Below are 26,168 nucleotides of genomic sequence, written 5' to 3'. Positions count from 1 at the left end.
ACTAATTGTCTCCCATTATACCTTCTCTTTTCTCTTTTGCAGATTTTCACCCCTTAATGTCTTTTTCTTTGATGTCATCACAAAGGAGTCTATTCACAGCCATACCCTCAGTCCATTCAATGCCCACCTTTGTCTGTCTTTATAACAGATATAGCTCTTAAAAGTTACAGAAAACAATAAAAATATGTTTTTCCAACTAGGGATATATATATATATATATATATATATATATATATATATATATATATATATATATATATATATATATATATATATAAATGTATGTATGTATGTGTCTGTGTGTGTATGCATGTTTATTTTCCCCCTGTTTACCTTTCTTTAGTTCCTTTGAGTCCTGTGTTTGTAGATGGAATTTTCTGTTTAGTACTGCTTTTTTCAATAGAAATTATTGAAAGTTTTTTGCTTCATTGAAGCTCCATCTTTTCCCTTGAAAGATTTTGCTGAATCTTATTTGGTAGCTAATTCTTGGTACCTATCAAGTAGCTAATTCTTAGTTGTAATTTCAGGTCCTTTATCTTCTAGAATATCATATTCCAGGCCCTCTTGTCCTTTCTTGTAGAAACTGCTAGATCTTGGGTAATCCTGATGGTTGCTCCTTGATATTTTAATTATTTTTCTCTGGAAGCTTACAGTATTTTTTCCTTGAGATTATAGTTTTGGAGTTTCACAACAATGTTCCTTGAGATTTTCCTTGTGCAATATCTTTCCAGAGGTGATCAATAGATTCTTTCAATGAGTATTTCCCCCTCTGTTTCTAGAATATTGGGGGAGTTTTCCTTAATGACATCTTGTAGAATTCTATCCAGGTACTTTTTTGGTTATAGGCTTCAGGTAGGTCAATAATTTTTAAATTAAATCTTCTGGATCTATTTTCTAGGTTGACTGTTTTGCCAATGAGGTGTTTTATATTTTCTTCCATTTTTTTTCATTTTTTTTTAGTTTGTTTGAGTGATTCTTGCTGTCCTACAAAGGCATTAGTTTCCATTTGCTCTGTTCTAGTTTTTGATTTGTAATTTTTTTCAATTAGCTTTTGTATCTCTTTCTCCACTTTGTTTATTCTACTATTTAAGGAGCTGTTTTCTTCACATAATTTTCCCCTTCCTTTTTCAAACTGTTGACTTTCTAATACATACTTCTCATTTCTTTTCTCATTTATTTTTCCTTCTACCACTCTTATTTGTCTTTTGAAGTCTTTTCTGAGCAGTCCCAAGAAGGCTCTTTGGGATTGAGACCAATTTATCTCACTCTTGGAGATTTTTTCTGTGGACATTCTGTCCTCCTCTGAGTTTGTGTTTCAGTCTGCCTTGTAGACTGGTAGCTTTCTATGGTCAAGTTCTTTTCTGTTTCTGGCTCATTTTCTCTCCTTTTCTTTTGGTATTTTCTCTCTCTCTCTCTCTCTTTTTTTTTTTCCTTTAAGATGAAGCTCTGCTCCTGGGGTAAAGGTAGTGATGTTCCAATGTCCCAATCATCCTCTGCAACTCTGAGCCTTGGCTTTGAGCATAGGAGCTCCTTGCATTTGTAGGGAGTAGGTTTATCTGCTCTGTTCATGAATATGTCTGGTTTCCCAGAGTTTGCCTTCAGTGCTGGGACTGGAAGCTGCCCCACTGATTTTGTCCTCTACTGAGCCAGAATTGAGGTTTTTAGTAGATGATTTGCTGTGATTAAGACCCTCTCACTGGTTTTCCCAGAGTCAATCTGATCTGGGCTGAACACCCTTTTCTCCCTAGCGAGACTGACTTTTATTAAAGTTTTTGCATTCTATAGACCATTTAGAGGCTTGGTTTCATGTGATTTTCAAGGGGAAACTGGAAGAGCTTGAGCAGCTTCCTGACTTTATTCTGCCATCTTGGCTATGTCTCTCTTCAGTGAAAGCATTATTTTTTTGTTAGTTCAAATATTAACATAGATAATAAAGTTAAAGCATAGATCAGTCATATAAATTAAACATGATCACATATCAGAAATATGTCAAAACAAGGACTGAAATCCAAGTTTTCTTACTCAAAATCAGGTGCACTTTATGCTTAACTATTCTGTGAAACATTTCCATATGTTATATAAGTTATAATCTGAATTTTGTTGTTTTCTTTTTTACTTTAATTTTACTTTACTTTTTTTACCTTAATTTTATAGATTTACTATATTTTCTGAATCTCAAGTTTTATTTTTATCAGTAAATTTAAATTCTCTTTGTTGCTATGTTTCATATTTCCCTTTCTTTTACCTCCTACAACATTATTTGTCAACAAATCTCATCAATTATGTCTCCACACTACCTCCCAAATATGTACCTCTTTCTCTTGGCCACCTAACAAAGGTCTTGAAAAACTACTTACCTGTTCTTCTGTAATCTTCTTCAATCACGACCTCTTTGCCCTCAAACTTCCCCTTTCAGTCTATAGGTAAGAGCACAAATCTTAATCTTATGATAAGGCTTGCCCCTGTTCAGCTCATTCTTTCCTCTGAGCAATGGAAATATTTCAAGAAAATGCTATGGGAAGTTTGCATAGCCTTTCCAGATGTGTTAGAAAAAGATGAAAAATAAAAATATAAAAGTGAAGAAAATAAGAGTGCCACTTTGAACTGGAGATCCACATAAAAATGTTACTATATTTAGGAAAGAAAGATTCAGGTGTTTGAGCAAACAGTGAAGAAGAGAAAACAGTGACACATTTTTTGCTATCCTATTAAGGATGTATGTTATATTCATCTTTTCATGATATCTAAAACCAACTTCTTAAATTGTGATTTATGACTGTCTATGGGATCTCATAGCTGAATGAGGGGATTGTAAATTATGATTTGTCATGAATAATTGTTTGGTTAGTATACTTATTTTATGTACCATAAAATTAGGGTAATGTAAAAAGTTTTTGATCAGAAATGGATTGTGAGTAGAAAGACTGGGGGTAAAGCTCAAGTTAAGGGGGGAATGTGGAAGAGAAAGAGAAGAGTTTAATGTATTTCATGGTGAGGACATAAAATATCTTTGTGTATGTGTGTGTGTGTGTGTGTGTGTGTGTGTGTGTGTGTGTGTGTGTGTATTCCTTGATTTGAATGTTTCAAAGAGATTTTACATAAATGATAGCTTTAAAAATTAAAAGGATGGAAGAAAAGCAGTTTTTTTCTTTGATTTCCTGGAAATTTCAAAAGTGAAAGTTGAAAAATGTCTTGAGTTAGTTGGGGAAATGATTTAAGTTATAGTCTCTCTGCCAAGTCAGCAAAAAAAGAAGTATTTTTTATCTATGAAACATGAAAATCTATGAAAGCTATGTAAAAAAAAAACATAGCAAAGTCCCCCACTTTTCTCATGAGTAATAGATAATCCATTAATTACAAATGTAGCTTTATACAGAGGAAAGTTCCTCTATCACATGCATAGTGAAGCTGTGTTGGACTATATACATGTCATTCAAGGTCTACAATCAGAATCTGTTGTTACCCTATTTTTGTGACTTGATTTCATATTTATCTTCTATAAAAACTTGCTTTGTTTTCTTGGTTTCTTTGCTTATACTATTTACTTATTCTTTAAATGCCTCTCCATCCAAAACACACACACACACACACACACACACACACACACACACACACACACACACACACCCCACACACACACATTGTTTAATAGAACTCTTAAAATCCAGTTCAAATGATTTCTTTCCCATAAGATATTTCCTGATTGCTCTTCATACCTAAAGTAACACTCTATTGGAACTTCTCAAACAAATAAGTGCAGTTACTTGTGCTTGTGACACATCTTCTGAACCAAGATCTTATTTAATCTTTGTATTCTACCCTATTGCCCACATTTACCCTTAATTAGTACCAAGGAGGTGCATATTAAATGTTGAATTGAGATCAAATCCCTTATGTAATTAGCCAACAAATGAGAAATTAACTTTTCAAAAACTTAATGTTTTTGATAAAAGATATCCAGAAATGAAGACATAGTATTATCCCTGGAACTGATAAAGGCAGAAGGTATCATTCTTCATGTACTTCAGACATCAAATAACTCTGATTATTCTTTTTCAAAATAAATATAACTACAAATACAGGATTACAAGTCTTCTGATTTGTAAGTAAATGAAAAGTTTTAGATCTCCAAATTTCCAAGTCCAGTATGGATTCCACTGTGATTGTCATCAACAGAAAAGCAATCCTTAATGAAAATAAATTGAGCATAGACAGAGATACAATCAAAATTACTAGAGATCCCAAAGAGTGTCCTTATAATGTACCCAGTTTCTTAACAGGGTTCAGTAAGCTCAGCTGAGAGAAATACCTGCTTGCACAACTTCCTTTGAAAAAGAAATCCTATCTTTCTGACAATCTCTCTTTATTTGCCCCATCAATATATGCATTTTCCTTTGTCACAAAATATAATAAAGCTTACTAGGCAATTGTCATTAACACAGCTAACTTTCCAGTGTTCTTTTGAAAAATTGTGTGTATGTGCGTGTGTATTTTTTCTGTGTATGTGTATGTGCATTTATACATGTGCACACTTTTGTATTGTTTAGTCATATCAATTATCTTCAGGTAAAAGCTATTAATTTATAAAAATAATAGTGAAGCTTCAAAAGTCAACAGATTGTATAGAATCATGATTTAATTGCTGGACATGCTCAAAGACTCCCATTGGCAGATGGGGCCAAGGCTGAAATGGCCTCTTTTTGCAGTTCTACCCCAGCAGTCCCCTCATCCCCATGCATCTGTGTCTTTATTCTTAAGTCTCCTCTGGCAGATGGGTAATGACATTTCAGGGAGTAATTGGTAGATGCCATGGTGCTTTTCCTCCTCATGAAAGGTCACTTATATTAAGGAGATGGTACTCTTGCCTCATCAAAATTTCCCTATCTCTTATCAGGACATTTTTTTCTTTTATTGTGGGGGGGGTGGTGGTGGAGGAGGAGGCACAGCAGAAAGAGGATAAGGTTGGGTTTTATCTTTGTTGTACAATGAAAAGGCATTAGGTAGGCAGGCAGAAAGCCTGTATTTGAGTCTCTCCTTAGATACTTGAAAGTTGTATGGCCTTGTGGAAATATTTTAGACTTTCTAAGCCTCAGTTTCTCTATCTCTTTAATAGGTATCATAATATATTCACTAAACTCCTAATATTATTGTGAACTACATTTTTCTAAATATTAAAGTTATATATATTATTAGTGTCTCCAGTTCAGAGACTTAATAGCTATGTTTCCATCTCCAAAATACTTAACACTCTCCAAGTCTATTTCTCCATCTGCAAAATTAGGATCTAAATACTTGTATTACTTACCAGCACACTTTAAATAACTTCTGTTTATTATGTTATTAACCATGCTTACAATCCTTCAATGTACCTGAAACATCTCTAAGAATCAATATTGTTATAGATATCAAAGTATCATTAGATTGTTGAAAGAGCCTTGAACCTGGAAAATGTAGGTCTTAGATTATCTCTGTCAACAGATCCAGTCTCTAAGTTTGGATAGCTGCCTCCTTTCTAAGGACTTCAGTTTTGTCATATGTAAAATATATAGTTTGGAGTAGAATAACTCCAAAGTCCCTTCTAATCCTAAAGTTCTATTACTCTTGAATAGGAATCCAAGGGCCTAGGTCTGTGATAAGTATTGTTCTATAAACTGTCACTTAAAAATTCACTTATTTGGTATGAATTTCTCTCTCATACTAAAGTCTCTGGCTTTAATTTGCCCAGGATTCTTGTCTAGCTTCCTGATGAATTTCCATTTCCAAAGTTGAAGGATTCTTTGCTCCATTAAAGGAAAATGTTTAAACATCATGTACCACAATTTTTTACCTTTAAAAGACAAAAGTTATCCTAAGGAATCTTGAAGTTATCTTCCAATTCTGTGAATCTTAGTCCTGATCCTGTTACATTTTGTGTGATAATTGCTTGTGAAAAGTCCTTTTCTGTGCTTTGGATGAGAAAGTTAAATGAGTAGGGGAAGGTATATCTCCCTAAAACCTTGGTTTTTGAGACAGAAAGGCTCTTGTGAACTTTAAAAAGAAAAAAAAAACACTCACTGATCATTGGGGATAGGAGGAATAAGCTTCTGGATTTAGAGGATGTAGGCTGGAGACCTTGCTAGGCAGTTACTGTGTGGTTCTGGGCTACAGTAACATAAATATGCTAAACTTTAGTTTTTCTATCTCTAAATAGAGATAATAATATATTCATTATATACTTCACAATATTAATACTGCCATGAGTCCTATGTATGCCCATATAACCCTGCAAAAGAAAAGTTTAATGAAATAAGAAATCTTAGTTTGGAAGAAAGATTAATTTTTTTGTAATACAAACTTGTTGGTTAGCTAGACAATAATATCAGGAGAATTAAAATTAGGGACTTCACTACCAGGAAAAAATAAATAACAAATAAGAGAATACATAATAAAGACTTACTAAAGTTTGACTTTGAATTTATTCATTATAGTTGTGATGAGGGGATAGAGAGATGGGGAGTAAGTGGAGCTTGGTACTATGCAAAATGCTTTATAAAGATTATTTCATTTGGTCCATACCACAACCTTTGACATAGATGCTATTATGTCATCCTTTTTAGAACTGAGTAAACTGAGGCAAACAGAGGTCAAGTAATTTATTCAGGACTACTCAGGTAATAAATGTCTGTGACTGAATTTTAACTCAGGTCTTCCTAAGTCCAGATCTATTGTTCTACTCCCATCCCACTTAACTGCCCCCAAACTAATCTAATAATAACAATGATAATAATAGCTATCATTATGTAGTACTTTATTATATACCAAGCACTATACAAAGAATTTCATAATTATTAAATTATTTGATCCTCCAATAATATTGAGAAGTAGGTATGACTAGTCTCCATATTTTACAGATGAGAAAATTGAAGCAAACTATAATACTAGAGTAATTTTCTCAGTGTGTACAGTTAAAAAGCGTTTGAGGCTTTGTTTTTTTTTATTAATTTTATAATTATGACTTTTTTTGACAGTAAATACAACATTATCCCTTGTACTCCTTTCTGTTCTGAATTTTTCCCCTCCTTCCCTCATCCTCTCCTCTAGATGGCAGGCATTCCCATACATATTAAATATCTTATAGTATACCCTAAGTACAATATATATGTGCAGAACCGAATTTTGTTGTTGTTGTTGTTGCAAAGGAAGAATTGGATTCAAAAGGTAAAAATAATCTGGGGAGAAAAAGCAAAAAATGCTAACAGTTTACACTCATTTCCCAGTGTTCCTTTTCTGGGTATAGCTGATTCTGTTCATCATTGATCAATTGGAATTGGATTAGCTCTTCTCTATGTTGAAGATATCCACTTCCATCAAAATACATCCTCATACAGTATCATTGTTGAAGTGTATGATGATTTCCTAGCTCTGCTCGTTTCACTTAGCATCAACTGATGTAAGTCTTTCCAAGCCTCTCTGTAGTCATCCTGTTGGGTCATTTCTTGCAGAACAATAATATTCCATAATATTCATATGCCATAATTTAGCCAACCATTCTCCAATTGATGGGCATCCATTCCTTTTCCAGTTTCTAGCAACTACAAAAAGGGCTGCCACAAACATTTTGGCACATATAGGTCCCTTTCCCTTCTTTAGTATTTCCTTGGGATATTAGCCCAGTAAGAGCATTGCTGGATCAAAAGGTATACACAGTTTGATAACTTTTGAGGCAAAATTTCAGACTGCTCTCCAGAACAATGCATCAGTGTCCCAGTTTTTCCACATCCTCTCCAACATTCATCATTATTTGTTCCTGTCATTTTATTTTTTTTTTATTATATATATATTTTATAATATTATCCCTTGTATTCATTTTTCCAAATTGCCCCCCCTCCCTCTATTCCCTCCCCCCGACGACAGGCAATACCATACATTTTACATGTGTTACAATATAGTCTAAGTGCAATACATGTGTGTGAATATCATTTTCTTGTTGCACAATAAACATTAGAATCCGAAGGTACATGCAACCTGGGCAGACAGATATTAGTGCTAACAATTTACATTCGCTTCCCAGTGTTCCTTCTCTGGGTATAGTTATTTCTGTCCATCATTGATCAACTGGAAGTGAGTTGGATCTTCTTTATGTTGAAGATTTCCACTTCCATCAGAATACATCCTCATACAGTATTGTTGTTGAAGTATACAGTGATCTTCTGGTTCTGCTCATTTCACTCAGCATCAGTTGATTTAAGTCTCTCCAACCCTCTCTGTATTCCTCCTGCTGGTCATTTCTTACAGAGCAATAATATTCCATAACCTTCATATACCACAATTTACCCAACCATTCTCCAACTGATGGACATCCATTCATCTTCCAGTTTCTAGCTACAACAAATAGAGCTGCCACAAACATTTTGGCACATATATGTTTCTTTCCGCTCTTTAGTATTTCTTTGGGATATAATCCCAGTAGTAGCGCTGCTGGGTCAAAGGGTATGCACAGTTTGATAACTTTTTGGGCATAATTCCAGATTGCTCTCCAGAATGGCTGGATTCTTTCACAACTCCACCAGCAATGTATTAGTGTCCCAATTTCCCCACATCCCCTCCAACATTTATCATTATTTGTTCCTGTCATCTTAGCCAATCTGACAGGTGTGTAGTGGTATCTCAGAGTGGTCTTAATTTGCATTTCTCTGATCAGTAGTGATTTGGAACACTCTTTCATGTGAGTGGATATAGTTTCAATTTCTTCCTCTGAGAATTGTCTGTTCATATCCTTTGACCATTTATCAATTGGAGAATGGTTCGGTTTCTTATAAATTAGGGTCAGTTCTCTATATATTTTGGAAATGAGACCTTTGTCAGAACCTTTGTTTTTAAAAATATTTTCCCAATTTGTTACTTCCCTTCTAATCTTGTTTGCATTAGTATTATTTGTACAGAAACTTTTTAGTTTGATGTAATCAAAATCTTCTATTTTGTGATCAATAATGATCTCTAGTTCTCCTCTGGTCATAAATTCCTTCCTCCTCCACAAGTCTGAGAGGTAGATTATCCTCTGTTCCTCTAATCTATTTATTATCTCCCTCTTTATGCCTAAATCATGGACCCATTTTGATCTTATCTTGGTATATGGTGTTAAGTGTGGATCCATATCTAATTTCTGCCATACTAATTTCCAGTTTTCCCAACAGTTTTTTCCGAATAATGAATTTTTATCCCTAATGTTGGAATCTTTGGGTTTGTCAAAGATTAGATTGCTATAGATGTACCCTTTTTTGTCCTTTGTATCTAATCTGTTCCACTGATCTACCGGTCTATTTCGTAGCCAATACCAAATGGTTTTGGTGACTGCTGCTATATAATATAGCTTTAGATCAGGTACACTTAGACCACCTTCCTCTGAGTTTTTTTTCATTAGTTCCCTTGCAATTCTTGACCTTTTATTCTTCCATATGAATTTTGTTGTTATTTTTTCTAGGTCATTAAAATAGTTTCTTGGGAGTCTGATTGGTATAGCACTAAATAAATAGATTAGTTTGGGGAGTATTGTCATCTTTATTATATTCGCTCGGCCTATCCAAGAGCACTGAATGTCTTTCCAATTATTTAAATCTGATTTTATTTTTGTGGCAAGTGTTTTGTAATTTTTCTCATATAATTCCTGACTTTTCTTTGGTAGATGGATTCCCAAATATTTTATACTCTCAACATTTGTTTGGAATGGAATTTCTCTTTGTATCTCTTGCTGTTGCATTTTGTTAGTGATATATAAAAATGCCGAGGATTTATGTGGATTTATTTTGTATCCTGCCACTTTGCTGAAATTTTGAATTATTTCTAGTAGCTTTTTAGCAGAGTCTTTGGGGTTCTCTAAGTATACCATCATGTCATCTGCAAAAAGTGATAGTTTAATTTCCTCATTTCCTACTCTAATTCCTTGAATCTCTTTCTCGGCTCTTATTGCCGAGGCTAGCGTTTCTAGTACTATATTGAATAGTAATGGTGATAGTGGGCAACCTTGTTTCACTCCTGATCTTACTGGGAAAGGTTGCAGTTTATTTCTATTGCATATTATGCTTACTGACGGTCTTAAATATATACTCCTGATTATTCTAAGGAATAATCCATTTATTCCTATACTCTCAAGAGTTTTTAGTAGGAATGGATGTTGGATTTTGTCAAATGCTTTTTCTGCATCTATTGAGATGATCATATGGTTCTAATTAATTTGATTATTAATATGGTCAATTATATTAATAGTTTTCCTAATATTAAACCAGCCCTGCATTCCTGGAATAAATCCTACTTGATCATAGTGTATTATCTTGGAGATGATTTTCTGAAGTCTTTTTGCTAATATCTTATTTAAGATTTTAGCATCAATATTCATTAAGGAGATTGGTCTATAATTTTCTTTCTCAGTTTTCGATCTACCAGGTTTAGGTATCAGTACCATGTCTGTGTCATAAAAGGAATTTGGTAGGACTCCTTCATCCCCTATTTTTTCAAATAATTTATATAACATTGGGGCTAATTGTTCTTTAAATGTTTGGTAGAATTCACATGTGAATCCATCTGGCCCTGGGGATTTTTTCCTGGGGAGTTGATTAATAGCTTGTTCTATTTCTTTTTCTGAAATGGGACTATTTAAGCAATTTATCTCCTCCTCTGTTAATCTAGGGAGCCTATATTTTTGGAGGAAGTCATCCATTTCACTTAAGTTATCAAATTTATTGGCATAAAGTTGGGCAAAGTAACTCCTTATTATTTCTCTAATTTCCTCTTCATTGGTGGAAAGATCCCCCTTTTCATTTGTAAGACTATCAATTTGATTTTCCTCTTTCTTTTTTTTGATCAAATTTACCAAAGGTTTATCTATTTTATTGGCTTTTTCATAAAACCAACTCTTGGTTTTATTTATTAATTCAATAGTTTTTTTACTTTCAATTTTATTGATTTCTCCTTTTAATTTTTGTATTTCGAGTTTAATTTTTGGTTGGGGGTTTATAATTTGGTCTTTTTCTAGCCTTTTAAGTTGTAAGCCCAATTCGTTAATCTTCTCTTTCTCAATTTTCTTCAAATAAGCCTCTAAAGATATAAAATTTCCCCTTATTACTGCTTTAGCTGCATCCCAAAGATTTTGATATGATGTCTCATCATTATCATTATCTTGGGTGAAATTATTAATTGTTTCTATAATTTGCTCTTTCACCCAGTCATTCTTTAAGATGAGATTATTCAGTTTCCAATTACTTTTTGGTCTATTTACCCCTAACTTTTTACTGAATGTAGCTTTTATTGCATTGTGATCTGAGAAGAAGGCATTTATTATTTCTGCCTTCCTACATTTAATTTTGAGATCTTTATGTCCTAGTATATGGTCAATTTTTGTATAGGATCCATGAACTGCTGAGAAGAAAGTATATTCCTTCCTATTGCCATTCAGTTTTCTCCAAAGGTCTATCATACCTAGTTTTTCTAATGTTCTATTTACTTTTTTAATTTCTTTCTTGTTTGTTTTGTGGTTTGATTTGTCTAAATCTGAGAGTGCAAGGTTGAGATCTCCCACTATTATAGTTTTACTGTCTATTTCTTCTTGCAGTTCTCCTAACTTTTCCTTTAGAAAGTTAGATGCTATACCACTTGGTGCATATATGTTTAGTATTGATATGGCTTCATTATTTATGCTACCTTTCAGCAGGATATAGTTTCCTTCCTTATCTTTTTTAACAAGATCTACTTCTGCTTTTGCTTGATCTGAGATAAGGATAGCTACCCCTGCTTTTTTGGCTTTACCTGAAGCATAATAGATTCTGCTGCAACCTTTTACCTTTACTCTGTATGTATCTCCCTGCTTTAAGTGTGTTTCCTGTAGGCAACATATTGTAGGGTTCTGTTTTTTGATCCAATCTACTATCCGTCTCCGTTTGATGGGATCGTTCATCCCATTTACATTTACAGTTAAAATTACTAATTCTGTATTTCCTGCCATCGTATTATCCCCAGCTTATGCTTTTTTCCCTTGACCCCCCTGATCCCCCTCCCCGATATTTAATTTACAGACCCCCCTTGTGCCGCACAACCCTCCCTCTTTTTTTTTTGGATCCCTCCCCCCTCCCTCCAAGTCCCTTCACTTATTCTCCTTTTCCTTTTCCCTTTTCCTCTCCCCCCTTTTAATGAGGTGAGAGAAAATTCTCTGAAAAACAAATATGTTAATTATTTACTCTTTGAGCCTCTTCTGATGAGAGTAAGATTCACACAATGATTCTCCCCCTCACTAAGTTCCCTCAGATATGGTGTATTTTCTATGTCTCTTCCTGGGATGTAGTTTCCCTCTTTTTATCACTCCTTCCCCTTTTTCTGAACCGACCTCCTTCCCTTTACTACACCCCCCTTTTTTTCTTTTATATCAGTAAAATCAAATTATCCTTGAGTATTTTTTATATACCCACAACAGAGTTACAGTTCTCAAGGGTTCTGTGTACCTTTTTCTGTTTCTCTTCAGTCTTGTGGATGTAGATCAAATTTTTTGTTTAAGTCTGGTTTTTTTCTTAGAAACATATAGAATTCCTCTGTTTCATTGAATGACCATCTTCTTCCATGGAAAAAGATGCTAAACTTAGCTGGGTAGTTCATTCTTGGTTGCAGTCCTTGATCTTTTGCCTTTCGGAATATCAGGTTCCAGGCCCTTCTATCTTTTAATGTGGAGGCAGCCAGATCTTGGGTGACCCTTATTGTGGCACCTTGGTATTTATATTGTTTTTTTCTAGCTGCTTGCAGGATTTTCTCCTTTGTGTGGTAATTCTGCAGCTTAGCCACAATATTCCGTGGTGTTCTTTTTTTAGGGTCTATTTCAGAAGGAGTTCGATGAATTCTTTCCACATCTACTTTCCCTTCTGTTTCTATTATCTCTGGAAAGTTCTCTTTGATAATTTCCTGTAAAATAGAATCTAGGCTCTTTTTTTGGTCATAGTTTTCGGGAAGTCCAATAATATGCAGATTATCTCTCCTAGATCTATTTTCCAGGTCTATAGATTTTCCCAGTAAGTATTTGACGTTGTTCTCCAGCTTCTCATTTTTTTTTGTTTTGTTTGACTGATTCTTGGGTTCTCTTTGAATCATTTATTTCTATTTGTTCCATCCTGACTTTTAAGGAGTTATTTTCTTCTTTCACAGTTTTTAGTTCTTTTTGTAAATGCCCAATTTCGTTTTTAAATGAGTTATTTTGCTCTATTGAATTTTTTTCCATTTCCCTAATTTTTTTTTTTGAGAATTATTTTCTTTTTCCAATTCAGAAATTCTATTTTCTTGAGACTTTTTTATCTTTTCCAATTCAGAAATCCTACTTTCCTGTGTTTTTTTAACCTTTTCTAATTCACTAATTTTGTTTCCCTGCATCTCCTGTGAATTCTTTATTTTTTCCAACTCCAATTTCAGGACATTGTTATTCTCTATCATAACTTCTCTTTCCTTTCCCCATTTTTCTTCGATCTCCCTCAATTTTTTAAGAGCTTCTTCTAGGAGAGAGTTATGTGATGGGGGGCAGGAATCGTTCCCCTTTAGGTTGTTATCTTCTGAATCTTTGCTGTTAACTTCCTCGGGGTTGGATACCCGCTCTTTCTCTGTATAGAAGGAATCTATAGTTTTTCTAGCTTTTTTGCTCATACTTAAAAAAAATCTTTTGGGGTCTGTCCCTGGGGTAGGAAATTATTTACTTCTTTACCAGCTTCCTCCCAGACCGGATGGATGCAGCGGCCCCTGCGCCCGAGCTAAGAAAGAGCTCTGGGAGAGAGTTCCCCACCCCCTCCCTGGAAGTGCCTCAGAGGTGATTAGCACTACTGTGCTTCCAGGGCGTAGAATAGTGAAGACTGCAGGAAGCCCAGGCTATGTGTCCGGGTGGGGAGTGGATGTCTGCAGCAGGTGACGTGAGAAGCCCCTGCGCTCAAACTGGAAGTGTCTGCCAGAAACCGCGGTCCCTAGTTCAAAGGTTATGCTTCTCTGGGACTTCCTGGAGCTGAGTTCCACTCCCTCCAGCTAAGCTAGGCAGTGTGTGTTGCTTTGGGCCGTATCCACCCACTTGTCAGTCTCTTAACTATTCTCAGGAGGTAGCTGAGGCCACACCCCCTGGTGCCGAGATCTGTGCCTGAGTCACCCCCAGGGTGGGGGGGGGGGGAATCTAATCTGAGTTTTAAAATATTTTGGCTTTCTCTTCTGAACTGCTAAATAATTAGCAGAGAAGAGCTAACAGCCTGTGCCAGATTCCTTTACCTCAGTGGCTTCTCTGATCCCAGAGCCCTTCCCAGCGCAATGGGCGCAGTGTGCCCCTACCCCACCGTCTGTGCTGGTCTTTCTTATTCCTCCCCTGAGAACTGACCTTTCCTGTTGAAACTCCAGATTCTCTTCAGCTGGTAAGTCGTGCTTCCAGTCCTTGTGGTATCTATCAGTCCTGAGCTAATTCTGAGACTTAATTTATCTAATTGGTTGTGAGGGAGTGAGGACGTTCACTGAGTCGTGTGTTTCTTCTCCGCCATCTTGGCTCCGCCCCCTCTGTTCCTGTCATTTTAGCCAATATGACAGGTGTGTAGTGGTATCTCAGAGTTGTCTTAATTTGCATTTCTCTGATCAATAATGATTTGGAACACTTTCATATGAGTGGAAATAGTTTCAATTTCTTCATCTGAAAATTGTCTGTTCATATGCTTTGACCATTTAACAATTGGAGATTGGCTTGATTTCTTATAAATTAGAGTCAGTTCTCTGTGTATTTTGGAGATCAGGCCTTGAATCTTTAACTATAAAAATGTTTTCCCAATTTGTTACTTCCCTTCTAATCTTGTTTGCATTAGTTTTATTTGTACAAAAGCTTTTTAATTTGATGTAATCAAAATTTTCTATTTTGTGATCAATCATGATCTCTAGTTCTCCTTTGATCACAAATTCCTTCCTCCTCCACAAGTCTGAGAGGTAAACTATCCTATGTTCCTCTAATTTATTTATGATCTCGTTCTTTGTGCCTAAATCATGGACCCATTTTGATCTTATCTTAGTATGTGGTGTTAAATGTGGGTCCATGCCTACTTTCTGCCATACTAATTTCCAGTTTTCCCAGCAGTTTTTGTCAAATAATGAATTCTTATCCCAAAAGTTGGGATCTTTGGGTTTGTGAAACACTAGGTTACTATTTTTATTCACTATCTTGCCCTGTGAACCTAACCTATTCCACTGATCAACTACTCTACTTCTTAGCCAATACCAAATGGTTTTGGTGACTGCTGCTTTATAATATAGTTCTAGATCAGGTATAGCTAGGCCACCTTCATTTAATTTTTTTTTTTCATTACTTCCCTTGAAATTCTTGACCTTTTGTTATTCCATATGAATTTTGTTGTTATTTTTTCTAGGTCATTAAAATAGGTTCTTGGGAGTCTGATTGGTATAGCATTAAATAAATAGATTAGTTTAGGGAATATTGTCATCTTGATTATATTCACTCGGCCTATACAAGAGCACTTAATGTCTTTCCAATTATTTAAATCTGACTTTATTTTTGTGGAAAGTGTTTTGTAATTTTGCTCATATAATTCCTGACTTTCCTTTGGTAGATATATTCCCAAATATTTTATACTATCGACCATTATTTTGAATGGAATTTCTCTTTGTATCTCTTGCTGTTGGATTGTGTTGGTAATGTATAAAAATGCTGAGTATTTATGTGGATTTATTTTGTATCCTGCAACTTTGCTAAAATTCTGAATTATTTCTAATAGCTTTTTAGCAGAGTCTTTGAGGTTCTCATGGTATACCATCATGTCATTTTCAAGCAGTGATAGTTTGATTTCCTCCTTAACTACTCTAATTTCTTGAATCTCTTCTCAGCTCTTATTGCTGAGGCTAGCATTTCTAGAACAATATTGAATAGTAATAGTGATAGTGGGCAACCTTGTTTCACTCCTGATCTTACTAGGAAAGGTTCCAGTTTATCACCATTACACATGATGTTTACTAACGATTTTAAATATATGCTCCTTATTATTTTAAGGAATAGTCCATTTATTCCTATACTCTCAAATGTTTTTAGTAGGAATGGATGTTGGATTTTATCAAATGCTTTTTCTGCATCTATTGAGATGATCATATGTTTTTTGTTAATTTGGTTATTGATATAGATGATTATGCTAATAGTTTTCCTAATATTGAACCAGCCCTTCCTTCCTGGTATAAATTCCACTTGATCATAGTTTATTATCCTGGAGATGATTTTCTGTTTTTGCTAATATTTTATTTAAGATTTTAGCATCAGTATTCATTAAGGAAATTGGTCTATAGTTTTCTTTCTCAGTTTTCAATTTACCTGGTTTAGGTATCAGTACCATGTCTGTGTCATAAAAGGAATTTGGTAGGACTCCTTCAATCCATATTTTTTCAAATAGTTTATATAGCATTGGGGCTAATTGTTCTTTAAATGTTTGGTAGAATTCACATGTAAATCCATCCGGTGCTAGGGATTTTTTCTTAGGGAGTTGGTTAATAGCTTGTTCTATATCTTTTTTTCTGAAATGGGACTATTTAGACTATTTACTTCTTCCTCTTTTAATCTGGGCAAACTATATTTTTAAAGGTATTCTTCAACTTCATTTAAGTTATCAAATTTATTGGCATAAAGTTGAACAATGTTGCTCCTAACTATTGTTCTAATTTCCTCTTCATTCATGGTGAGTTTTCCCTTTTCATTTTCAAGACTAACAATTTGCTTTTCTTCTTTCCATTTTTTAATCAAATTTACTAAGGGATTGTCTATTTTGTTGGTTTTTTCATAGAACCCACTCTTAGTTTTATTAATTAATTCAATAGTTTTTGTTTTTCTTTACTTTCAATTTTATTAATCCCACCTTTTATTTTTAGAATTTCAAGTTTCATGTTTGTCTGGGGGTTTTTAATTTGTTCCTTTTCTAGCATTTTGAATTGTAAGCCCAATTTGTTGACCTTCTCTTTCTCTATTTTATGCAAGTAGGTCTCTAGAGATATAAAACTTTCCTTTATTACTGCTTTGGCTGTATCCCACACATTTTGGTATGATGTCTCATTATTGTCATTTTCTAGGGTGAAGTTATTAATTATGTCTATGATGTGCTGTTTTACCCAATCATTCTTTAGTATAAGATTATTTAGTTTCCAATTATTTTTGGTCTATTTTCCCCTGGCTTTTTATTAAATGTAATTTTAATTGCATTGTGGTCTGAAAAGTATACATTTACTATTTCTGCCTTACTGCATTTGATTTTGAGGTTTTTATGTCCTAGTATATGATCAATTTTTGTATATGTTCCATGAACTGCTGAGAAGAAAGTATACTCTTTTCTGTCTCCATTTAGCTTTTGCCAAAGATCTATCATATCCAACTTTTTTAGTATTCTATTTACCTCTTTGACTTCTTTCTTATTTATTTTGTGGTTTGATTTATGTAATTCTGAGAGTGCAAGGTTGAGTTCTCCCACTATTATAGTTTTGCTGTCTATTTCTTTTTGCAGCTCTCTTGATTTCTCTTTTAAGAATTTAGATGCTGCACCACTTGGTTTATATATGTTTAATATTGATACTGCTTCATTATCTATGCTGCCCTTTAGCAGGTTATAATGCCCTTCCTTATCTCTTTTAATTAGATCAATTTTTGTTTTTGCTTGATCTGAGATGAGGATGGCTACGCCTGTAGCTTTTTTGGCTTCACCTGAAGCATAGTAGATTCTGCTCCACCCTTTTCCTTTTAGTTTGAATGTATTACCCTGTTTCAGGTGTGTTTCCTGTAAACAACATATAGTAGGAAATCCAGTCTGCTAACTGCTTCCTCTTTATGAGGGAGTTTACCCCATTCACATTTATGGTTAGGATGACTAATTCTACATTACTTGCCATCCTGTTAACCCTCTGCTTATGCTTTTCTCCTTTCCTTCCCTCTTATCCCCCTACCCAGTATTAAACTTGTGAACACCACTTGCTTTTCACAGCCCTTCCTTTTTATTATCCCTCTCCCACCTTAAAGTTCCTTTTCCTATTTTACCCCTTTTTGTCACAATATCTTTATTTCCTTCCCCTTAGCTTACTCCTTCCCTCTCACTTTTCAATAAAGTGGAAGAAGTTTCACCATAAATCGAATATGTCTATTGATACACACCATATTCATCCCCCTCCTTTCTTTCTGTCAGATATAATAGATTAACTTTGCCTCTTCATGAGATATTGTACCACCACTTTACCCTTTTCTATGATATAATTTCCTTTCCACCTCTAGTTTCTAGGACAAATTATACATGTGTTCTTTTCATATCTTTATGGCAGAATTATAGTTCTCAAGATTTCTTTTTACATTTTTAGAAATCTCTTGAGTTCTCTATTTGAAGATTAAACATTTGGTGTAGATCTGTTTTTTTCATCAAGAATAAATGGAATTCATTTATTTTGTTAAATGTCCATCTTGTTCCCTGGAAAATGATGCTCATTTTTGCTGGGTAAGTTATTCTTGGCTGCATACCAAGTTCCTTAACCTTTTGGAATATCATATTCTAGGCCCTTCATTCTTTTAATGTGGACGCTACTAGATCTTGGGTTATCCTTATTGGAGCTCCTCCATATCTGAATTGCTTTTTTCTAGCAGTTTCCAATATTTTTTTCTTCATGTGATGGTTCTTGAACTTGGCCCATATATTTCTTGGCATTTTGATTTTAGGGTCCCTTTCAGTAGGTGATTGACGAATTTTTTCAATGTCAATTTTACCCTCTGTTTCCAAAATGTCTGGGCAGTTCTCTTTGATAATTTTCTGGAAAATAGTGTCCAGGCTCTTTTTTTCCTCACATTTTTCAGGGAGTCTGATTATTCTCAAATTGTCTCTCCTGGATATTTTTCCCATGTCTGTTGTCTTTCCAATAAGGCACTTGACATTCTTTTCAATTGTTTAGTTTTTCTGTTTTTGCTTGCCTACTTCTTGGTTTCTCCTTAAGTCATTCATTTTCAATTGTTTGAGTCTAATTTTCAATAATGTATTTTCTTCATTCACTTTTTTTATATGTTTTTGTAATTGTCCAATTGAGTTTTTATCTTCTATTGATTTTTTTCCCCATTTCATCAATTTTTTTTTTGAGAGCTGTTTTTTTTTTTCCCAACTTAACTCATTTTCTTTCTCAATGATTTGATTTCTTTATTCACTCTTGATGACTTCTCCAGATTCTCTTGCCAAGCTTCCCTTTCCTTTTCCTATTTCCCTTATAGCTCTCTAGTGAGAGCCTTTTTGATTTCCTCTATGAAAGCCCTATGTATTGAGGAGCAGATCATACCCCCCTTAGGGAATTCCTCTGCAGACAATCTGCTTTTAGTCTCCTCAGGGTTTGAAGTCTGCTCTCTCTCTATACAGTCAATGGTTGGAGCCCTTTTAAATTTTTTGTTCATTTTGTCAGAGTGGGAATTGAAGAAAACAAATTGACAAGAGAAACAATTGGTCTGTTTTAGGCAGGGGATGGGGCTGGATAGTATTTCCGGGCTTCCTCTACAGACTGTGGGAGACAGCAGCAAGGCACGAACAGGACAGTGATGGCTGTGTTGCGTCTGCACTCTGTGGCTCTAAGAAGGCGCTGAATTACCCCAGGTTGGGGTGAAGATGACTGGGTCCTGAGAGATGCTAGTTTTCTGGGGTTTTATTCTTCTCCTCTAGTGTTTACACCTTCTCTGCTGCTCCTGGCTTACTGCCAAGACAGAACATCCACACTGGTAAAAGTTTTTTCACAGAAAAGGAAGAGATCGCACCCCTCCTTCCTCAGGTCCAAGCTGTGTGAGCCGCCTGCCTTGTTCTTGCTGCTTGCCCTCAGTCTGAGCCCAGTCTTTTCGTCCCCTCCCCCGAGCAAACACAGACCTTCTCTGGCGAATTTCAAGGATGTCTTCTGTTGTTGATTATTTGTGGGTTTCTTTTCGGGTCAAGCATTAATTTCAAGACTTGTTGTGAAATACTGAGAGAAAATGTGAAGCTCAAGCAGCTGTCTGCCTCCATGCCACCATCTTGGCCAGAAGTCTGTGAGGCTTTATTTGTACTCAGATTTTTCCTACTTCAAGCCCAGTATTCTATCAATTATGCCACCTAGCTGCCCCAAAATGAATTTGTAAATAATTTTTCCACCATTAATAAACTATGAGAGATCTATTTAGAAGGAACAGTCTAGGATGTTAGCATAGACTTAGTATGAAGAAGTTGAGTGATTTTGGGACCCAATAGATACAGTGTAAGGTCTAGAGGAGGAGCACCTGAATTCAAATCTAGCTTCAGACACTTACTAGCTCTTTGACCAGTACACTTCATCATTTTTGTCTCAATTCCATTACCTATAAAATGAGCTGGAGAAAGAAATGACAAACCACTCCAAGATCTTTGCCAGGAAAACCCCAAATGGCTTCATGAAGAGAAAGGACATAACTGATCAACAAAACAATAAATAAAAAGGGGCAAAGGTAGGAGGAATTAAAAGACTCCGTTACTGAATGTTCTGATCTTCCTCCAATGTAGTAACAAAAAAGGCAGAGAAGAAGAAACTTGAGGGTTTCTAGAATGACTGAATAAATTATTAGTTTGCAAAGTGGAAGTACATCAGGTACCAGAATGTAAGTGACTAAAAAAGACTTGAATGTTAAAAGCCACTTAAATGTGATTCAGTGAAAATAGTACTGTAATTGAAGTTGAGAGTTGGTTTCTATTTTTGTCTCTACTCACTTGCTAAATTGTGAAACTGTGGAACCAATCAGTTCATTTTTATGGGTCTATATTTCCTCATCTACAAAATGAGATAGTAGGTGATCTCTTGTGTGATGGGTTCATAGGATTTAAAGCTGAGATATAAAACCTTAAAGATCACTGATTCCAAATAATTCATTTTACAGAAAAAGAAACTGATGCCATTAATGATAGTTATTTACCTAAGATAATATAATATTGTTCTAGTAGCTCAAAAATAATCAGTGAATCTATATATTTGACCTCTTTTTTCACAAATTAAATATGCTATGGCTCAAATTAAACCCTTCATAGAGTTTCCCTTCACAGATGAAGATCTATGTTGCTTAAAAAATAATAATAATTCATTTCCTTTTTTGCCTTAGGTGTCCACTGAAGAAGGCTTGAGTCTTGCACGAGAATACACCTGTGCATTCTTTGAGACATCAGCAGCTCTTCGCTTCTATGTTGATGATGTTTTTTATGGTTTAGTGAGAGAAATCCGCAAGAAAGAATCCATGCCATCTCTGATGGGAAAAAAGCTGAAAAGAAAAGACAGTCTTTGGAGGAAGTTAAAGGGCTCCCTGAAAAAGAAGCGGGAAAATATGACATGACCACTTAGCCTATGACCAACTGATTCATCCTCTCTCTCTCTCTCTTTCTCTCTCTCTCTCTCTCTCTCTCTCTCTCTCTCTCTCTCTCTCTCTCTCTCTCTCTCTCTCTCTCTCTCTCTCTTTCTCTCTCTCTCTCTCCAGAGTTGATCAGTCTGACAATTACAGATGTAGCAAATCATTATACAAACTCTGACTGTCAACATGATTTTTTTCCTTTTTCTTCAACTTCCCACAACTAAAATATAGATCTGCATATATGTATTTCCTTAGGTGATTCTGTTTTGTCTTTAAAATTTTGATGGATTTTGTCAATCTACAGAATAGGTTCCTTATTTTTTACAATATATCACTAAATAAAATTGACATTCCAATTGCTTCATTTCTCTTTAAAGAGTCTGACTTCATTTGGTATGCTGTCAACTTATGGAGAAAATATTCAAAATCATGTCTGCAGTGATAAAAGGCTCTAGGGATCTGCTACTGCCTGATAAGACCAGAATTGTTTGTGTACACTAAGAAGCTCAGTAAATAATAAAGAAGCCCAGGAAAGCAATCAGGGCTGAAGTCTCTCTCTCCATCTTTCTTGTAGTGTAACAATCACTGAGCCTTCTTCTAGAGTGCTCCCCAGATGAGCCTCAGGAATGCTTTAGGGAATTGTTGATAATAGTTACCAGTGGGGGATCAACAGAAACAGTGGAATTAGCTCAGTCTTGCAGATCCCTAACTCCTCAGCAGACTACTTTGATGAAAACAGATTGTTTCTTGGGAGGATAGAGGCTTTTAATGATGAGAGTTGCATGTAACTACAATGATAATATATATATATTTTTCCTGAAAGGAGATTTTCTTACAGGATTACACTGCTTGAGGCAGGGCTGGTCATATATGTAAATGGAATATATGGCCACCTGAATATAATTGATATATGACTTAAGGAACACAATCCAAAGTATTCCCCCACAATTTCCTGAATTTGTTCACTTTGAGATTTGTCACTTTTAAAGACTCATAAAAGTAATTGTGATCAGCTTTGCTCTCTGAGAGCACTGAAATTTAGAGGACTCTGGCTGAACTTGCAGGCTGTCTCCTAATGAAGACAACTGGGTTTAATATCCTTTTGGCTAAAGGATTAACTGAATAACAACAAAATGCATTACTAAGATACCTATGTGACACTATTTGGGGTTTCCTTGGTAATGCTGCTAAAGTAGGGAAAGTGAGGCACACAAAGTGACTTGCCCAAGGTTCCGTAGCTAACAAGTGTTTGATGACAAATTTGAACACTTCTAACTTTAGGCATGGTTTTATAGGCACTATGGGGCTACTTAGTGTCCCCTAGATTGGAGAATGTTTTAAATGCTAAACAGGAGATCATCCTTTATTCTCAATGAAAATGGTGAGGCCATCACCAGTTATCTTGACTTTTGTCTTGTCATTGGACTCAAATAACTCTAGAGGAGAGAGTGAGGCTGATGATTTTGTACAGTTTGTCTTCATATGAATCCATTTACTTCTCAAGTAAAGACATCGCCCTCCTGAGTTATTGGTCCTTTTTGAGAATGAAGTACAAACAACAACATTTAGCAAAAGGAGCAGTTTAACTTAGATAGCAGAAACCATATTTCCACCCTTAATCTGGACCACCCTTTAGCTCGCAATTGAAGTCTCCATCCAATAATGCATCCCCCCCCAGAAGCAGTCTCCTAGAAGTGGTTTTCAAAGTCTTTGTCTCCTCTCTCATAGGTGCATGTCTTGAAATCTTCCCTTTTATTTAATTTAATTGAATTTATTTAATTGAATTTATCTTTAAAATATTTTTGAGTGGCCTCTATAAAAATTGCTTGTTGTGGTTGTGATCATAGCTATTCTTTTAAAGTTATAATGACACAGAGAAGCATTATTCATAAGTATTCATATCTCAATATGCATTAAATTATTCAAACTATTTTCTTCTATACATGTAATTATTTTTATTAAGTTTTTTAAGGATATGAGAGGAGGGGAAAGATAATATTAGGGCATTTGTCATTTCAAAAGGAAAACTAGAACAACATTTGAAATGAGTGGCTTTGCAAAATTAATGATAGATAGAATATGTCCTAAATTATTTGAGGAACATGGAAAAAGACAGATGTGGGATAAAGGGATACAAAGGGAGAGGATAGAGCAATAAAGAAAAGTTTTGCTTGTTTCACAATTTTATTAGGACTACCAAAATCAGAAATCTTTTCTGAAGACATAAAGAACACTTGTGACTGAAAAGAGATGCAAAGAATATTCAAGATGAAAATAAAAAAATTCTAATAAAATGAAAATGTGTATACATATTTATATATGTACACACATCCATACATGCAAACCTATCATTGTTGTTTACTCTTCATTTTCAAAGAAAACAAAAACATCACAGAGTAATATCTTGATTGATGTGTGAATTTGATTTAATTAAGGTAGAGTTACACGAAGTCATCAGCCTCATTCCAATTATCTAAATCCAATAGCAAGACAAGTCAAGAAGACTGGTGATGGCTCAGAATATAGTGGATATCCTCATCATCTTCAATGTCTGACCAGGCCCTGATCACCAAACTCCTCAATTTGTTGTCTTCTCTACTAAAATGAAAGCTCCTGATGAAAGTGCTATCTTGTTTTGTATTTGTATCACCAGCAAATTGTCAAGTACATGATAATAATTTAATAAGTGTTATTTTTAATTTAACCCTCAATCAAAAAAGCTACCCAAGTTGCCTAAGGTCACTCAATAAGTTAGTGACCAAGCCTACTGAGTTTCCTCTCCAATATCTTATCCAGTTGGCTAAATGCCGTTTTGGGATATGTGACAAATATGAAGTAACCAACAATAGGAGGAAGAGGACTTAAAAATAAACTTTCTGGAAGGAGATTAAATAAGACAATTATTTTATTTTGTTGAATGCCTAGATACCTCCAAATTGGCCGCTATAAGTTACTTTGTGACAGTGTGTGTTGCAATTTGGTCATGATCCAGACTTCTCCATAGGTGTAATTAAAGTCAGCTAATAAATAAAATGGAAAATATTGCTTCTCAAAAGGATCCATAGTGTCTCTTTAAAATACATAATATATGAGTGATGATTAACCTTGTTCCCAGGTAAGGATGACTGCAAGCCAAAAATAATTCTGGCATAAGTAATTTTCCAGTTAGATTGTTAGACAAGTTGGGTAAAAAAAATTGATTAGTTGGAATACATCAATGGCACAGTATTAAATTTATCACTCACAAAAGATGCTAAATTATAACATTTATTCTGTTTATTTATATGCAGAAGAAATAGAAGCAGTAGAGATAACTTTTAAATATAAAAATAGAAAGATAAATTAGTGAATTTGGAATCACAGTACTTGGGTTCAAGACCTACCTTTGCTTTTCAATAGTTGCATTACACTACCCACATCAATAATCCTTAATAATTACATCTATATATTGAATATAATGTCCCATGTTCTTATTACTTGACAAAATTATTTTAAGTATCACATGAGATAAAGTGATACGTGATTTGATACTAATAATGTAATGGATTATAAAATTGTAAAATCTTGGGGATAATACAAGTTGGTAAAATAGAGGAAGCATTTTTCCAATATTCCCCTCCAAAGAATGTTAAAATAATTCCTTAAATCACATTCTTGAGTGGCAGAGTAAACAAAAGGCCAAAGTGAAACATTCTTCCAGCCCCAGAAAACTTAGGAAGCTGGAAAGAAAGATCTGTGATGGATGTAAAAGTGAGATGGGAGCTGAAGGAGTAGTGGGAGACTAGCCCAAAGTTTATATGGAGAAAACATTAGTGATGGGATTATTATTACTAGGTGACTACAGAATCAGCAGCAGCAGCAGCTTCATGAAATATCAAGTCAAAGATGGTAAGGGGACCTGGTAATGGCTCTTTCAAATTCCCTTCCAAACAATTTAAAATAAAGCCTAAACACATATTTTGGAATAACAGAATCCACAAAAAGATCAAATGAAACGATTTTCCAGTCCAAGACAACTTTAACAAAACAAATAGAAAAGGTCTGTTACTGTGGTGAGAAAGAAGCACAGTCCAGTGTGAGTCACACCTGAGTAAACTAGAAGCAAGCTTTGGGGACAAATGAATCAGCTGTGGCAGCAGCAGCTTCCAGAATTGTTGGTTCACAGTTAGTAATGGGGTCAAAGAGCTGATTAGAAGGAGATTAAAATGGTCCTTTTGCTGGCACTGATTACATGATTCTTTTGCATTGTTGATACACAGATCTGGGTCATAGACATGGGACAAATACAAAGGAAAAGAAGAAAAATAGCATACCAAAGCTCATGACTACAAGGGAACAGGAACCTGGACTAGTTCCAGGGCAAAAAAAGTACATGTAGTTGCACACAGACTAGAGTTCAGTCCAGAAAATAGGAAACAAACCTCTACTTAATAGCATTTGGAAGAACTGAAAACTTAACAGATGCCCAGAACTACATCTGAAAACAGCTGTAAATATATATATATATATATAAAGCTTAGACAGAGGACCTCTTCAACCCTTGGGCCAGAGCCCAAATTTAATATTAAAAATTAAAAAGTAGACTGAAAAAATTGCTTTTTCAATGTCAAAGATCTTGACTACCAAAAATTATTATGGTGAGAGGGAAAATCAAAACATAAAGTCAGAAGAAGAAAACAAACCAAAAACCTCTCCCAAAAAGCAATGTGAAATGATCTCAGAATCAAAAGGGATTCTTGAATGAGTATAACTATAAAATTGTGGAAAGAAAAGAGAATAATAAAAAAAAAATGAGAAAGGACTCATCAGT

The 26,168-nt window shown here is 34.9% G+C and overlaps 1 protein-coding gene across 2 annotated transcripts in view; it reads left to right on the top strand.

Moving 5' to 3' along the window:
- Positions 1-21,661, top strand: part of RIT2 (Ras like without CAAX 2) — a 669,143-nt gene extending 647,482 nt beyond the window's left edge. For both annotated transcript variants that reach the window (XM_074286067.1, XM_074286057.1), the window contains exon 5: positions 21,116-21,661. In XM_074286067.1, the coding sequence (XP_074142168.1) occupies positions 21,116-21,343 (228 nt within the window). In that variant the 3' untranslated portion in view covers positions 21,344-21,661. The remainder of the gene's footprint in view (positions 1-21,115) is intronic.
- The last annotated feature ends 4,507 nt before the right edge of the window (positions 21,662-26,168 follow it).

The sequence above is a fragment of the Sminthopsis crassicaudata genome, chromosome 1 (genome assembly GCF_048593235.1).
Source record: "Sminthopsis crassicaudata isolate SCR6 chromosome 1, ASM4859323v1, whole genome shotgun sequence".
NCBI classification, from domain to species: domain Eukaryota; kingdom Metazoa; phylum Chordata; class Mammalia; order Dasyuromorphia; family Dasyuridae; genus Sminthopsis; species Sminthopsis crassicaudata.
This window is presented reverse-complemented; position numbering and strand designations above follow the sequence as displayed.